A 15,887-nucleotide genomic window follows, 5' to 3' on the forward strand; every position below is an offset into this window, starting at 1 on the left:
ATTGTTATTTCTGGAGAATCTAGACATTTTGTATTTGAGGTAATGCCATAATACATGTCTTTCTTTATACATGTAATTGGTTTTTGTTCAACATTGAAGTAGTTACTTAATAAAATGAAATTATAAAGTATTATTATATTTACTACCCAAAAGATCTGAAACTATGAAAGTAAAGTTCCTCTATTCATCCACAGTATATATGTAAATGAAGAGCATTTGACATAGTGGAAAATGTGCTCTGTCTTAGAAGATCAGAGTGTTAATGCCACTGAATCTTGAAATAGCTGTGTAACCTTGGCAAATCCCCTTCCTGGGCATCAGGTCCTCAATAACAATGAGTCTGAATGTTTAAAATTAACACTCCATTTACCTCCAAGGAATATAAGATAGATTTGTATAAATTAAAAGCAAACAAAAAACAAATAATCTCATATTTTAAGCACTCTGAGTTTCAGAATTCAATGAAAACTATAACAATGCAAAAACAGCAGTAACAATATGTAAAATGCCTATTAACCTCTGGCATACATTAGGGGCTTAATAAACGGCCCCTTAATAATTACAATTAGCATTTATATATCCCTAATAACTTAGTGTGGAAACGCTGGTGGCGTAGTGGTTAGGAGCCATGGCTGCTAACCAAAAGGTCGGCAGTTCAAATTCACCAGGCGCTCCATGGAAACCGTATGGGGCGGTTCTACTCTGTCCTATAGGGTTGCTATGATTCAGAATAGACTCGACAGTAATGGGTTTGGTTTTTTTTTTGAAAAACTTAGACAATTTCCTCAAATGTCTCATTCAATTCTCTTAACAGTCTCAATTGGGCAACTGAAACTCAAAAGGATGTGTCTGAGGTATCAAAGCTAATAAGCACCCAGGGCTGAACTTGAATCCACGAAAATCATTTTACTTCAGATCCAGTATTCCTTCTATCATGTTATGCTGCTTTCCCAGTAAATGGGTGTTGTTTTGTTGTTGTTAGGTGCTGGTGAGTCAGCTCCCACTCATAATGACCCTATGCACAACAGAACGAAACACTGCCCTATCCTGTGCCATCCTCACAATCTGGCTGCTATGCTCAAACCCATCCTTGCAGCCACTGTGTCAATCCATCTTGTCTTCCTCTCTTTCATTGATCCTCTACTTTACCAAGTAAGTGGATACTATCATTTAACCATTTGCTGAAGTAAAAAACTTGCAGGCATCGTTAATAATTTCCTATCTCTTTCACCCCACATTCAATAATCGCCAAGTCCCATCAATTCTACTTTTTAAATATCTCTCAAGTCAATTCTGCCACTGTGAACCAGATTTCTATCCTTTCTTGACAAGGCCTATAATCCTGGCCTAAGTGGTTGTGGTGGGGGTTCCCAAGACCAGTCCCAGATTTGATGATTATTTAGGACTCACAAGACTCAGCATATAATCACACAGTAAAAGGATACAAAGCAAAATCAGCCAAGGGAAAAGACATGGGGTGAAGTCCAGAAGAAACTTCTAAGAGTCCTCTCCCAGTGGAGTCACACACGATTCACTTAATTCCCCCAACGATGAGTTGTGATAACATTTGTGAAATGTCTACCAGGGAAACTTGTTAGAGACTCAGTGCCCAGGGTTTTTACTAGGGGCTGGTCATGGAAGCACCTTCTGACTAGCATGTACCAAAATTCCAGACTCACAAAAGGAAAGTAGGTATTCAGCATAAACCACATTGTACAATTTAGGCACAGTAAGCCACTCTCTCACCAGTTCTGGGAAACAGGGACAATAACACCACCTACCTTAAAAGGATTAAATGAAATAATGTTTACATGCTTTAATGCTTCAAACCTGATTGAAAATGGCAGGTACTCACTAAATATCTTCTGTTATTAATAATATTATTTATGATGTTTGTTTGATATCTATAGGTACTTGAGTTTACAGCACCTACATTGGGCAATGAGAAACCCCCAAGCATTTTACACAGGAGAGTGATCATGTTAGATTTGCGTTTTAAAATATTCACTGTGTAAACTAAGGAAGAGCAATGAGGATGGGTCAAATTAGAGAAATATTTAGATGACAGAAATTACAGGATTTGGTAGATATTTGGAGGTAGAAGATGACAGTACTCTCTCATTGAACAAAGGGTAGATGGTAACAGCATTGACTGAAATGGAAAACTGAAGAAGAGAGCAGGTTTAGATGGGAAGAAGATGAACTCAATTTTATATATGTTAAGACTGAGGCCTGTATAGAAATTCAGGTCTGGAGCTCACAAGGCCGTTGTATCCTGGAGTTGAAGATTTGAGAATCATCAAAGAATAGGTGCAGCTAAAGCTATATGGTAAAGGAATGAGATAAAATTAAAATGGAAGAGGACAAGGACAATGCAGAGAGTGTTATAGGAAGAGGTGAAGGAAAATAAGTAGAAAAAGAGACAGCAGTAGAAAGGGGAAAGGATGTTGTCATCAAAGGTGAAGAAAAGATAGTGTTCCATCAAGTAATTAAACGTTTTAATAGAAAGATGAAGATTATAGAATTTGCCTAACAAACATAAACAAAAAGATCTTAACCAGGAGGTCATTTATATTGCTACTCACATACAGCTTCTTTTCACTGCGTACTTTTTAAGTTTTTATTATATTTTATTAAAAAGATAACTTGCATTAAAAGAAATGATAGCTACTATAAGCAAATTTTTGGAGTCCTCGCGGCGCAGTGGTTAAGAGCTATCTATGGCTGCTAAGCAAAATGTCAGCAGTTTGAATTCACCAATTGCTCCTTTAAAACCCTATGGGGCAGTTCTACTCTGTCTTATAAAGTTACTGTGAGTGAGAATCAACTGGTCGGCAACGGGATTGGTTTTGGTTATAAGCATATTTTAACTTCTGTAGTATAGCAGAGTACAAATTTCTGTTTTCAGTTGGTCTTTATCTGCCTTGATTATCATTTTTTAAATATTTAAACTAGCAATCTTAAAAGTCACAGCTTGTGACTTTTGTTATTGCTGGGTGACATGGAGTTGATTCTGACTCATAGCAACTGTATGTGACAGAGCAAAACTGTTCCATAGGGTTTTCTTGGCCATAATCATTATGGAAGCAGACCACCACGGCTTTCTCCCACAGAGTTGCTGGGTGGGTTCAAATTGTCAATCTTTCGATTAGTAGCTGAGAGCTTAACCACTGGGCCACTAGGGCTCCTTTTATTGAATGATTACCATGTGTGAAATCAATGTCTTAGGGACTTTAGAAAAAAACAAGGAATCACTCATATGGGGTGCATATAAAGTAAATAGGTTGTATCCTCCAAGGTTGCAACAGAGAGTAAAGCCCTTCAAAATATAATTATCAAAATTTAAAAAGGAGGAAAAGAATTGGACATCTACTCTTGGTTAATGTGTTTTAAGAAAAAACCAAAAACCCACTATCAAACCACCTGAGGGTGAAAGAAGAAAGATCAATGCTTACTTAAAATGTCTTAGAAGTGACCAGACTGCAAACAATGGCACAGATTTTAAATTATATGGTAGTAAAAAACTGCCAAAGGGATTAAACTACTAAACAGGTGCCACATCTACCTAAGTAACCATATTTCAGACGATGAAGTCATCATTTTATTATTGATATACAATTTATCATTTAAAAATTTTTGAAACATAATTCATTAAATTAAAACAATATTTTAAATGGACATCATATATAAATCTTTGTCTATATTCCTGATGTTTTTCCTGAGTATAAAATCCAAGAAAAGGAATAAGTAGGACATTAACTGGGGTAAGGGCTTGACTCTGGAATGATACCAGCAAAATCTGAGTAAACCAGACTTTCTTCAGTAAATAGGGCATAAATACACGGTGAAAATTTTTCTAAAAACCAATAATTGAATAGTTAGTGAGTACCCACTCTATGCAGTGACATTTGTGCTAGAGTTAAATCCATTTTTAAAGGTGTTAATAGTATTATGGTGATGTTTGCTAAAAGAATACTTACTTTTAGAGACACATATTGAAGACTGTAAGGATAAAATGATACGATGTATAGGATTTGCTTCAAAATAAGCTGGGGTGGGAGGGAGGAGGGAGTAGGTGAGTATACAAATACAACAACGTTGGCAATGAGCTGATAATTGGTGGGTACATGGGGGTTTATTAAACTCTGCTCTCTACTGTTACATGTGTTTGAAATACTCTAAAATTAAAAAAAAAAAGTTTAAGATTTGATTTGTAAGAAAGCGAAACTCCATTATTTTCTTTCTTAAAGTGAATGGAAAATGAAAAGCACCCTACCATTTTTCTTTCAAAGGTCCTGCTTATGGGATCCTGGAAGCAGAGGATAGCCTATAATCACCAATACCGGATGCTCCGGAGATTCCTAAGGAGTTTGTATCCCTACAGAGCATAGTCAAAAGCAGAATCGTGAAGCTCCTCAATGTCACAGGGGTGGGAAAGGACAACAACATGATCCAAACCCGAGTAACTGAACCTCCCAAAAAGACAAATCATTTTAGGTTTTAAACCCTGGAGTTTCAAAAAGAAGGAAGAATTTTAGCCAAAGTGTAAGTTTTGTGTAGATCTTCCAAGAGGGCTTCTTATAAGAGAGGGTGTACTTCCTCTCCCACCTCTCTATTCTGTTGCCTGAAATAAAACTATGATGGCTGGAACTCTAGCAGCCACCGTGGAACATGAAGATGAGACCCAACCATAAGGACGCTGGCACTGTTAAGTAGAAAGACCTGGCCTGCCTATATTCAGACTTCTTTTTACATGAAAGAAAAACAGATTGCTACCTCAACTTAAGCTACTGTGTTACTCTGAGTCCTTCTCTGTTATATAAAAGCCAAATCTGATCCTAAGTGATAAAACTTTCTTCCCTTTGGATATGAAGAACTAACCATGAATACCTAAAGACAGTGATGAATCAAAGTTCCTTCCGAGCTTATTCTTTGGAGGCCAGTGATATGATAGGTATTAAGATAGATAAGATAGAAGGACATGAAAACAGATCAAAGACAAACATTTGTCTTTAATATATTTGAGTTTCTGAGGAGACAACTGACATAAAAAGGTCTTTTAACCTGATAACAGTACTAATTAAAAAACTTAAGAGATGGCCAGGTAGGTATCTAAATCACCTATTTTCAGATGAAACCATGACAGTCATCTAACATTCCAGAAAATATAAACATTAATATTGTCTTCCACCTCCCTTCCTCTTCTATTAGCAACCAGTAATGAAATAGGTACACAAATACATACTACTAAAAATAAACACAGCTTACAATAAAAACACAGATCCAACGAAGACCACTAACTGGTAATTCTCATAAGACAAAGTCCCTTTAGTCACTAGGGGATGGAAAAGGAAAATTTATATTAACAACTCTACCTCCTCTACTCTAAAACTCCCCACCTCCCAAAAAAAAGATGTCTGAGGAAAATTAAAGTAACTTTTTTTTTAATATATAATTAAGCTCTGAACTTCCTAGCAGTTAAGGTAAAGGTGTTTACCCAGTTCTCAATGGGTGACAGTCTAAAAAATACAATTCAATGAATAACGGCATTTTTTTTTTCTGGCCTTAAATTCTAAAAGAAACAACAACATATTATAAAAATGAGTTTAACAGCAGTTTTATAAAAACAGTACAGCTAATTCAACCTTGAATTACTATGAAATTTTAAGATATAAATCAGGTTTTTATAAAAGGATTCTAAATAAAAGTAAGGTGGTTGTTTTGTTTCATAGATTTGATTCCCACTCAGAACGACACTACAGTACACAGGAGAACTGCCCCACAGGGCATCCTAGGTTGTAAATCCTTATGGGAAGAGATGACCAGGTCTTTTCTTCCATGGAAAAGCTAGTGGATTTGAACTACTGGCCTTTCGGTTAGCAGCAAGCTCGTAATCACTGCACCAGTAGGGCTCCTTGGAGGTAAGGTTAAAAAAAAAAAAAAAAAATTTTAAGGTTAATAGCTGTTAAATACTTAGCTGTTTTCTCAAGGGCAAGTCCCATGTTTTATTCATCTTTGTATCTCCAGCACCTACTGACAAACAAGTACAGCAACCTGGCATCTAGTAGATATTCATTAAATGTTTCCTGAACTCAATCAGGCAATAGCTTTCACAAGCTAAGTACTAATTAAACGTTTACTAATTAAACATTTGTTGTTTGTCCACCAAACATTTTTTTTTGAATTTTTATTGTGCTTTAAGTGAAAGTTTACAAATCAAGGCAGGCTCTCACACAAAAACCCATATACACCTTGCTACACACTCCCAGTTACTCTCCCCCTAATGAGACAGCCCACTCTCTCCCTCCACTCTCTTGTTTTGTGTCCATTTCACCTGCTTCTAACCCCCGCCACCCTCTCATCTCCCCTCCAGGCAGAAGATGTCAACATAGTCTCAAGTGTCCACCTGATCCAAGAAGCTCACTCCTCACCAGCATCCCTCTCCAACCCATTGTCCAGTCCAATCCACGTCTGAAGAGTTGGCTTCGGGAATGGTTCCTGTCCTGGGGCAACAGAAGGTCTGGGAGCCATGACCACTGGGGTCCTTCTAGTCTCACTCAGACCATTAAGTCTCGTCTTATGAGAATTTGGGGTCTGCATCCCACTGTTTTCCTGCTCCCTCAGTGGTTTTCTGTTGTATTCCCTGTCAGGGCAGTCATCGATTGTAGCCAGGCACCATCTAGTTCTTCTGGTGTCAGGATGATGTAGTTTCTGGTTCATGTGCCCCTTTCTGTCTCTTGGGCTCATAATCGCCTTATGTCCTTGGTGTTCTTCATTCTCCTTTGATCCAGGTGCGTTCACACCAATTGATGCATCTTAGATGGCTGCTTGCTAGCGTTTAAAACGCCAGACGCCACTCTTCAAAGTGGGATGCAGAATTACGCCAATTGACGTAGATGTCCCCTGAAACCATGGTCCCCAGACCCCTGCCGCTGCTACGCTGGCCTTAGAAGCATTCAGCTTATCCAGTAAACTTCTTTGCTTTTGGTTTAGTGCAATTGTGCTGACCTCCCCTGTATTGTGTGCTGTCTTCCCCTTCACCTAAAGTAGTTCTTATCTACTATCTAATTAGTGAATGCCCCTCTCCCACCCTCCCTCCCTGCCCCCTCTTGTAACTACAAAATAATGTTTTCTTCTCAGTATAAACTGTTTCTCAAGTTCTTATATTAGTGATCTTATATAATATTTGTCCTTTTGCAACTGACTAATTTCACTCAGCATAATGCCTTCCAGGTTCCTCCATGTTATGAAATGCTTCACAGATTTATCACTGTTCTTTATCGATGCATAGTATTCCATTGTGTGAATATACCACAATTTATTTATCCATTCATCCATTGATGGGTGCCTTGGTTGCTTCCATCTTTTTGCTATTGTAAACAGTGCTGCAATAAACAAGGGTGTGCATGTATCTGTTCATGTAAAGGCTCTTATTTCTCTAGGATATATTCCAAGGAGTGGGATTGCTAGATCGTATGGTAGTTCTATTTCTAGCTTTTTAAGGAAGCGCCAAATCGATTGCCAAAGTGGTTGTACCATTTGACATTCCCACCAGCAGTGTAGAAGTGTTCCAGTGTCTCCACAGCCTCTCCAACATTGATTATTTTGTGTTTTTTGGATTAATGCCAGCCTTGTTGGAGTGAGATGAAATCTCATTGTAGTTTTGATCTGCATTTCTCTAATGGCTAATGATCCTGAGCATTTCCTCATGTATCTGTTAGCTACCTGAATGTCTTCTTTAGTGAAGTGTCTATTCATGTCTTTTGCCCATTTTTTAATTGGGTTATTTGTCTTTTTGCAGTTGAGTTTTTGCAGTACCATGTAGATTTTAGAGTTCAGGCGCTGATTGGAAATGTCATAGCTAAAATCTTTTTCCCAGTCTGTAGGTAGTCTTTTTACTCTTCTGGTGAAGCCTTTGGATGAACATAAGTGTTTGATTTTTAGGAGCTCCCAGTTATCTAGTTTTTCTTCCGCATTCTTCATAATGTTTTTTAAACTGTTTATGCCATGTATTAGGGTTCCTAACATTGTCCCTATTTTTTCTTCCATGATCTTTATTGTTTTAGATTTTATATTTAGGTCTTTGATCCATTTTGAGTTAGTTTTTGTGCATGGAGTGAGGTATGGGTCTTGTTTCATTTTTTTGCAGATGGTATCCAGTTATGCCAGCACTATTTGTTAAAAAAGACTGTCTTTTCCCCATTTAACTGTTTTGGGGCCTTTGTCAAATATCAACTGCTCATATGTGGATGGATTTACGTCTGGATTCTCAATTCTGTTCCATTGGTCCATGTATCTGTTGTTGTACCAGTACCAGGCTGTTTTGACTACTGTGGCGGTATAATAGGTTCTAAAATCAGGTAGAGTAAGGCCTCCCACTTTGTTCTTCTTTTTCCGTAATGCCTCATTTATCCGGGGCCTCGTTCCCTTCCATATGAAGTTGGTGATTTGTTTCTCCATCTCATTAAAGAATATTGTTGGGATTTGGATTGGAATTGCATTAAATGTATAGATCGCTTTTGGCAGAATGGACATATTTATAATGTTAAGTCTTCCTATCCATAGGCAAGGTATGTTCTTCCACTTATGTAAGTCTCTTTTGGTTTCTTACGGAAGTGTGCTGTAGTTTTCTTTGTATAAGTCTTTCAAATCTCTGGTAAGATTTATTCCTAAGTATTTTATCTTCTTGGGGGCTACTGTAAATGGCGTTGATTTGGTGATTTCCTCTGCAATGTTCTTTTTGTTGGTGTAGAGGAATCCAACTGATTTTTCTATGTTTATCTTGTATCCCGATACTCTGCTGAACTCTTCTATTAGTTTCAGTAGTTTTCTGGAGGATTCCTTAGGGTTTTCTGTGTATAAGATCATGTCCTCTGCAAATAGAGATACTTTGACTTCTTCCTTGCCAATCTGGATGCACTCTATTTCTTTGTCTAGCCTAATTGCTCTGGCTAGGACTTCCAGCACAATGTTGAATAAGAGTGGTGATAAAGGGCATCCTTGTCTGGTTCCCGATCTCAGTGGGAATGTTTTCAGGCCCTCTCCATTTAGGGTGATGTTGGCTGTTGGCTTTGTATAAATGCCCTTTATTATGTTGAGGAATTTTCCTTCTATTCCTATTTTGCTGAGAGTTTTTATCATGAATGAGTGTTGAACTTTGTCAAATGCCTTTTCTGCATCAATTGATAAAATCCTGTGATTGTCTTTTTTTTTTTTTTAATTTATGTGGTAACTAAAAAAAAAATTTTTTTTTTTTTTTTTTTTTTTAATTTATGTGGTAGATTACATTAATTGTTTTTCTAATGTTGAACCATCCCTGCATACCGGGTATAAATCCCACTTGGTCATGGTGAATTATTTTTTTGATATGTTGTTGAATTCTATTGGCTAGAATTTTGTCAAGGATTCTTGCATCTACATTCATAAGGGATATAGGTCTATAATTTTCTTTTTTTCTGGTGTCTTTTTTTTCACCTGGTTTTGGTATCAGGGATATATGGTGGCTTCATAGAATGAGTTTGGTAGTATTCCATCCTTTTCTATGCTCTGAAATACCTTTAGTAGTAGTGGTGTTAACTCTTCTCTGAAAGTTTGGTAGAACTCTGCAGTGAAGCCGTCCAGACTAGGGCTTTTTTTGTTGGCAGTTTTTTGATTACCATTTCAATCTCTTCTTTTGTTATGGGTCTATTTAATTCTTCTACCTCTGTTTATGTTAGTTTAGGTAGGTAGTGTGTTTCTAGGAATTCATCCATTTCTTCTAGGTTTTCAAATTTGTTTGAGTATAGTTTTTCATAGTAGTCTGATATGATTCTTTTAATTTCAGTTGCGTCTGTTGTAATATCGCCCAACTCATTTCTTATTTGGGTTATTTGCTTCCTTTCCTGTTTTTGTCAGTTTGGCCAGTGGTTTATCAATTTTATTGATTTTTTGAAAACTCCAGCTTTTGGTCTTGGTAATTCTTTCAATTGTTTTTCTGTTTTCTATTTTAGTTCAGCTCTAATTTTAATTATTTGTTTTTTTCTGGTGCCTGTGGGTTTCTTTTGTTGCTCTCTATGTCTTCAAGTTGTAGGGATAATTCTTTGATTTTGGCCCTTTCTTCTTTTTGGATGTGTGCACTTATCGATATAAATTGGCCTCTGAGCACCGCTTTTGCTATGTCACAAAGGTTCTGATAGGAAGTGTTTTCATTTTTATTGGATTCTCTGAATTTTTTTATTCCATCCTTAATGTCTTTTATAATCCAGTCTTTTTTGAGCAGGGTATTGTTCAGTTTCCAAGTGTTTGATTTCTTTTCCCGTTATTGATTTCCACTTTGATGACCTTATGGTCAAAGAAGATGCTTTGTAATATTTCAATGTTTTGTATTCTGCTAAGGCTTGCTTTATGACCTAATATGTGGTCTATTCTAGAGCATGTTCCATGTGCACTAGAAAAGCAAGTATAGTTGGTTGCTGTTGGGTGAAGTGTTCTGTATATGTCTATGAGGTCAAGTTGGTTGAATGTGGCATTTAGATCTTCCGTGTCTTTATTGAGCTTCTTTCTGGATGTGCTGTGGTTCACCGAAAGTGGTGTGTTAAAGTCTCCTACTATTATTGTGGAGCTGTCTATCTCACTTTTCAATGCTGATAGAGTTTGTTTTATGTATCTTGCAGCCCTCTCACTGGGTGCATAAATATTTAATATGGTTATATCTTCTTGATGTATTGTCCCTTTAATCATTATATAGTGTCCTTCCTTATCCTTTCTGATGGATGTCACTTTAAAATCTATTTTGTCAGAAATTAATATTGCCACTCCTGCTCTTTTTTAATTGTTGTTTGCTTGATATATTTTTTTCTACCCTTTGAGTTTTAGTTTGTTTGTGTCTCTAAGTCTAAGGTGTGTCTCTTGTAGGCAGCATATAGACAGATCTTGTTTTTTAATCCATTCTGCCACCCTCTGTCTCTTTATTGGTGCATTTAGTCCATTTACATTCAGGGTGACTATGGATAGCTCTTTTTTTTTTTTTTTATGAATTTAGTGCTATCATTTTGATGTCCTTTTTTGTGTGTTGAGTTTCTTTTTTCCAGTTGATTTTATGTGCTGAGTAGATTTTCCTTATATATTGGCCTTTCCTCATATTTGTTGTTGATTTTTTTTCTGCTGAATCTCTATTTTTCCCTTGTATTTTATTTTGATGAGCAGGATAGTTTGTCTCCTTTGTGGTTACCTTATTAATTACCCCTATTTTTCTAAATTTAAAACTAACTTTTATTTCTTTGTATCGCTGTATCTTCCTCTCCATATGGAAGGTTTATGATTACATTTCTTAGTCCCTCTTTATTATTTTAATGTTGTCTTCTTTTATATAATAACATTGCGGTTACTCTGTTTCGGGTTTTTTTTTTTTTTTTCCATAATCTTGTTTGGTTTTTTTTTTGGATTTCCCTGTCTGGGTTGACTTCTGGTTGCTCTACCCTGTGTTCTAGTCTTGGGTTGATACCTGATATTATTGATTTTCTAACCAAAGAACTCCCTTATTATTTCTTGTAGTTTTGGTTCGGTTTTTACAAATTCCCTCAATCTGTGTTTATCTGGAAATGTCTTAATTTCACCTTCATATTTAAGAGACAGTTTTGATGGATATATGATTCTTGGCAGGCAATTTTTTTCCTTCGATTTTTTAAATATGTCATCCCATTGCCTTCTTGCCTGCATGGTTTCTGCCAAGTAGTCTGAGCTTATTCTTATTGGCTCTCCTCTGTAGGTGACTTTTCTTTTATCCCTCGATGCTCTTATAATAGTCTCTTTATCTTTGGTTTTGGCAAGCTTGATTATAATAGGTCTTGGTGACTTTCTTTTAAGATCTACCTCATATGGAGTCCGATGAGCATCTTGGATAGATATCTTCTCATCTTTCACAATATCAGGGAAGTTTTCTGTCAACAAATCTTCTACAATTTTCTCTGTGTTTTCTGTTATCCCTCCCTGGTTCTGGTACTCCAATTACTCATAGGTTATTTCTCTTGATAGAGTCCCACATGATTCTTAAGGTTTCTTCATTTTTTTTAATTCTTTTATCTGATTTTTCTTCAAATATATTAGTGCCAAGTGATTTATCTTCAAGTTCAGAAATTCTAGCTTCTACTTGCTCTCCACTCCTCTGACTTTCTATTCAGTTATCTAATTCTGTGATTTTATTGTTAATCTTTTGAATTTCTGATTGCAGTCTATGGATTTTTCCAGCTTATTAAACTTTTCATTATGTTCCTGAATAATCTTTCTGATTTCTTCAGTTGCTTTATCTGTGTGTTCCTTGGCTTGTTCTGCATATTGCCTCATTTCCTTCCTGATGTCTTGAAGGGTTCTGTATATTAAACTTTTGTATTCTGCAACTGGTAATTCTAGGAATGCACTTTCATCTAGAAGATCCCTGGATTCTTTGTTTTGAGAGCCTGTTGAGGTGATCATGGTCTGTTTCTTTATGTGACTTGATATCGGCTGTTGTCTCCAAGCCATGTATAAGTTATTGTATTAGTTTATGCTTGCTTACTGTGTCGTAGCTGCTTGTTTTGTTTTGTTTTGGTATACCCCTATGGGTTGCTTGAGTGAGCTAGCTTGATTATTTTCGCCTTTGGAGCTCTGGTGTCCTGTCCCCATCTGGCTAGAGCTGTTATGAGGTATATCAGTCTAGGAGTCCGTTCAGTTTTCTTGTATGAGATCAGCTCATGTTTCCAGGTAGCTGATATCAAGTGTGTGGTACAGGCTCTGTCCTACTGTCTTAGAGGGGCAGGGGTGATTGGCGTATATACCGGTATCTGATTACAGCAGGGGGTCACGCTCTGAACAAGGCATGGGGCTGAGAACTGACCCCCAAGTGTCTGTGAATAAAATGCATCTCTGTTCTCTAGAGTGTTGAGCAACATTTTTTAAATAATATTTTTTAAGGGATGGTTACTTACTGAATATTGTGGATTTTTATGTAGGAATTTTCCTTTATTCACTTAACCATTATTAGAAAATTTGGCAGATCCATTTTCTTCGCTCTTTCCTTTATATTTTAGAAAACACTACTAGGATCTGTTCCTAATGAATTAAGTAGACTAAGTTCAGTTAATGCAATATGTTGTTACATTCCCTTCTGGCATTGATTTTACCTTCCGTTGAAATCCAACACCAACAATTACTTAGCAGATGCTCTCTGATGATGAGAAAGATGCAGCAGTTGTAGCTCTCAGTTAGACACTGATAAAACAGGTCCTTTATTCTTCACTGAAATCTTTTTCTTTTTAGATGAAATACTAATTATAGAAAAAATCAAGTTTTCTTCTCTTTTAGCTTTTTCGGTTCATGGAATAAACACACTTACATGTAAAAATGTGTATTTAAATATGATATTAAATTATTCTGAATGCATTACAAAACAAGGTAATAGTTCTTAAAATTCCCATATTTCAAAATTAGTAGTACGAATACTACTAGTATAATTAGAAGAGAACAATCATGAGTAAACCAGCCTGACTCCAAGGCAACTGTTTTTCTAAACTAAAGAAAATTAACCAAAATGACACAAAGGATCTGAAGAATTTGAAGCTAATTTCACAAAGAGATTGATTTCAAATGAGGCTGTTTGACAGGTTTAGATTTTTAAGTCTGCAGACATAAAAAAAAAATTAATGATAAAATTCATCAACATAGCCAAACACACCAAAAATAACATTAAAAAATATCTGAAGTTTGTAGCAATTCCTCAACAAGTAAAATATACAATTACTATATAACACAGCAGGTCCACTCCCAGGTATATTCAAAGAATTGAAAACTGGTGTTCAAACAAAAACTTGTGCATGGTGGTTCACAGTACCACTATTCACAATAGCCAAAAGGTGGAAACCCACGTGTCCATAAATTGATAAACATAGTGTAGCATATACACACAACGGAATATTACTCAGCCATAAAAAGGAATGAGGTATTGATACAGGCTACAATGTGAATGAATCTTGAAAATATGCTAGTGAAATAAGTCAGACACAAAAGGTCAGACAGTGTATGATTCCATTTATATAACATATCCCACAGGATAGATAAATTCACAGAGACCTAAAGCAGACTGGTGGTTGCTAGCAGCTGGGGAATGAGGAGAATGGGGAGTAACTGCTTAATGGGTACAGGGTTTCCTTTTACAGTGATGAAAATGTTTTGGAACTAGATAGAGGAGGTGGTTGCACAACACTGTAAATATATGAAACCCAAAAACCACACCTGTTGCCATAGAGTTGATTTTGACTCATAGGAACCCTACAGTACAGAGCAGATCTGACCCATCGGGTTTCAAAAGCTGTAATCTTTACGGAAGCAGATTGCCACATTTTTCTCCCATGGAGTGACTAATGGGTTTGAACTGCCTACCTTTTAGTTAACAGCCAAGCACTTAACAACTGTGCCACCAGGGCTCCTTTTGTGACTGTACTAAGTGCCATTTAATTGTTCACTTTAAAATGGCTAATTTTATGTCATGTGATTTCACCTCGATTTAAAAAAGAAACAACAAAAAAAAAACTCATTAAACAGTTTGGCAGTTTCTCAAAATGTTAAAAAGAGAATTACCATGAGATTCTACAAATCCACTCCTAGCTATATATTCAAGAGAAATGAAGACATATATGTACACAAAGACTTGTACATGAATATTCATAGAAGCATTATTTATAATGGCCAAAAAAGGGAAAAAATCTAAATGTCCATCAACTGGGAAGGGATAAACAAAATTTGACACATCTATACAAGAGAATACTACACGGCAACAAAAACGATCAAACTTATTACACAGAACAACATGGATAGATCTTTAAAATACATGCTAAGTAAAGAAGCTAGAGAAAAAAGACTACCTATTGTATGATTCAACTTATAGATAATTTCTACAAATGCAAAACTACACAGACAAAGCAGATCAGGTGTTGCCAGGACTAGGGCCAGGGCCAGAGCTAGGGCCAGGAGAAGGGACTTAGGGCAAAAGAGCAAAGGGCAACTTTTGGGGTGATGCAAATATTCTAAAACTGACTGTATTCATGGCTGCAAAACTGTATAAATTTACTAAAACTCACTGAACTGTACACTTACAGTTAATGACTTTATAGGTTGAAAATTACATTAAAATTGGTTAAAAAAAATTCTGGTGTTAGTGTTAAGGCTAACCCTAAACTATTTACTGTAGTTATTAAATTGTAAGTTCCTATTATGCCACTGTTCATGAAAAAAATCCTATATCCTTTGGTTGTGAAAAAATGTTTTCTAATTAAAAAACATTAATACCACATTCACAGTATTAGTATAAATATTATGCCTGTTTATTGGTAATTGGTAGCATCATTCTACTCTTCACAGCGCTTCCTATTACTTGAAATATCATAATTTGTCTATATTTAAAATTAATGATTACTTCGTACTCTTAGGTAAAAAGTTTTACCAAAAGATCAAGTTGAACCACACACAAAGAATGTCTTTCCAGTAACAAGGTCTTTATACACCCACAGATGTTCACTGAAGTGTAATTTATAATTGCAAAAAAGCAAAACAAAACAAAACAAAAAGCTAGCTTTCCAACACAGAATGATTAACTAATTGATGGACTACACTGAAGCCCTGGTGGCACAGTGGTTAAAGCGCTGGACTGCTAACCAAAAGGTTGGTGGTTCAAAATCACCAGCAAGCTCCACAGGAGAAAGATGTGGCAGTATGCTTCCGTAGAGATTTACAGCCTTATGGGGTCACTATGAGTGGGAATCAACTCAACAGCAATAGAAATTTTTTTTTTTTTTAATATTTAAAGTCTTCAAGTTAAAACTAATGAAGACTATGGAGCAACAATAAAAATGTTGCTAACATAAAATTAATCACAGTGT

The 15,887-nt window shown here is 36.1% G+C and overlaps 1 protein-coding gene across 5 annotated transcripts in view; it reads right to left on the reverse strand.

The window, feature by feature from the left end:
• Positions 1-15,887, reverse strand: part of UBR3 (ubiquitin protein ligase E3 component n-recognin 3) — a 234,014-nt gene that overhangs the window by 17,865 nt on the left and 200,262 nt on the right. Inside the window, exon 33 of one of the 5 annotated variants that reach the window (XM_064287017.1) lies at positions 9-5,335. The exons of the other annotated variants lie outside the window; for them this stretch is intronic. Coding sequence (XP_064143087.1) covers positions 5,265-5,335 — 71 coding nt within the window. The 3' untranslated portion in view covers positions 9-5,264. Of the gene's footprint in view, positions 1-8; positions 5,336-15,887 lie in introns of those variants that run through there. 5 annotated transcript variants of the gene reach the window in all.

The sequence above is a fragment of the Loxodonta africana genome, chromosome 6, assembly GCF_030014295.1.
Source record: "Loxodonta africana isolate mLoxAfr1 chromosome 6, mLoxAfr1.hap2, whole genome shotgun sequence".
Taxonomy (NCBI): Eukaryota; Metazoa; Chordata; class Mammalia; order Proboscidea; family Elephantidae; genus Loxodonta; species Loxodonta africana.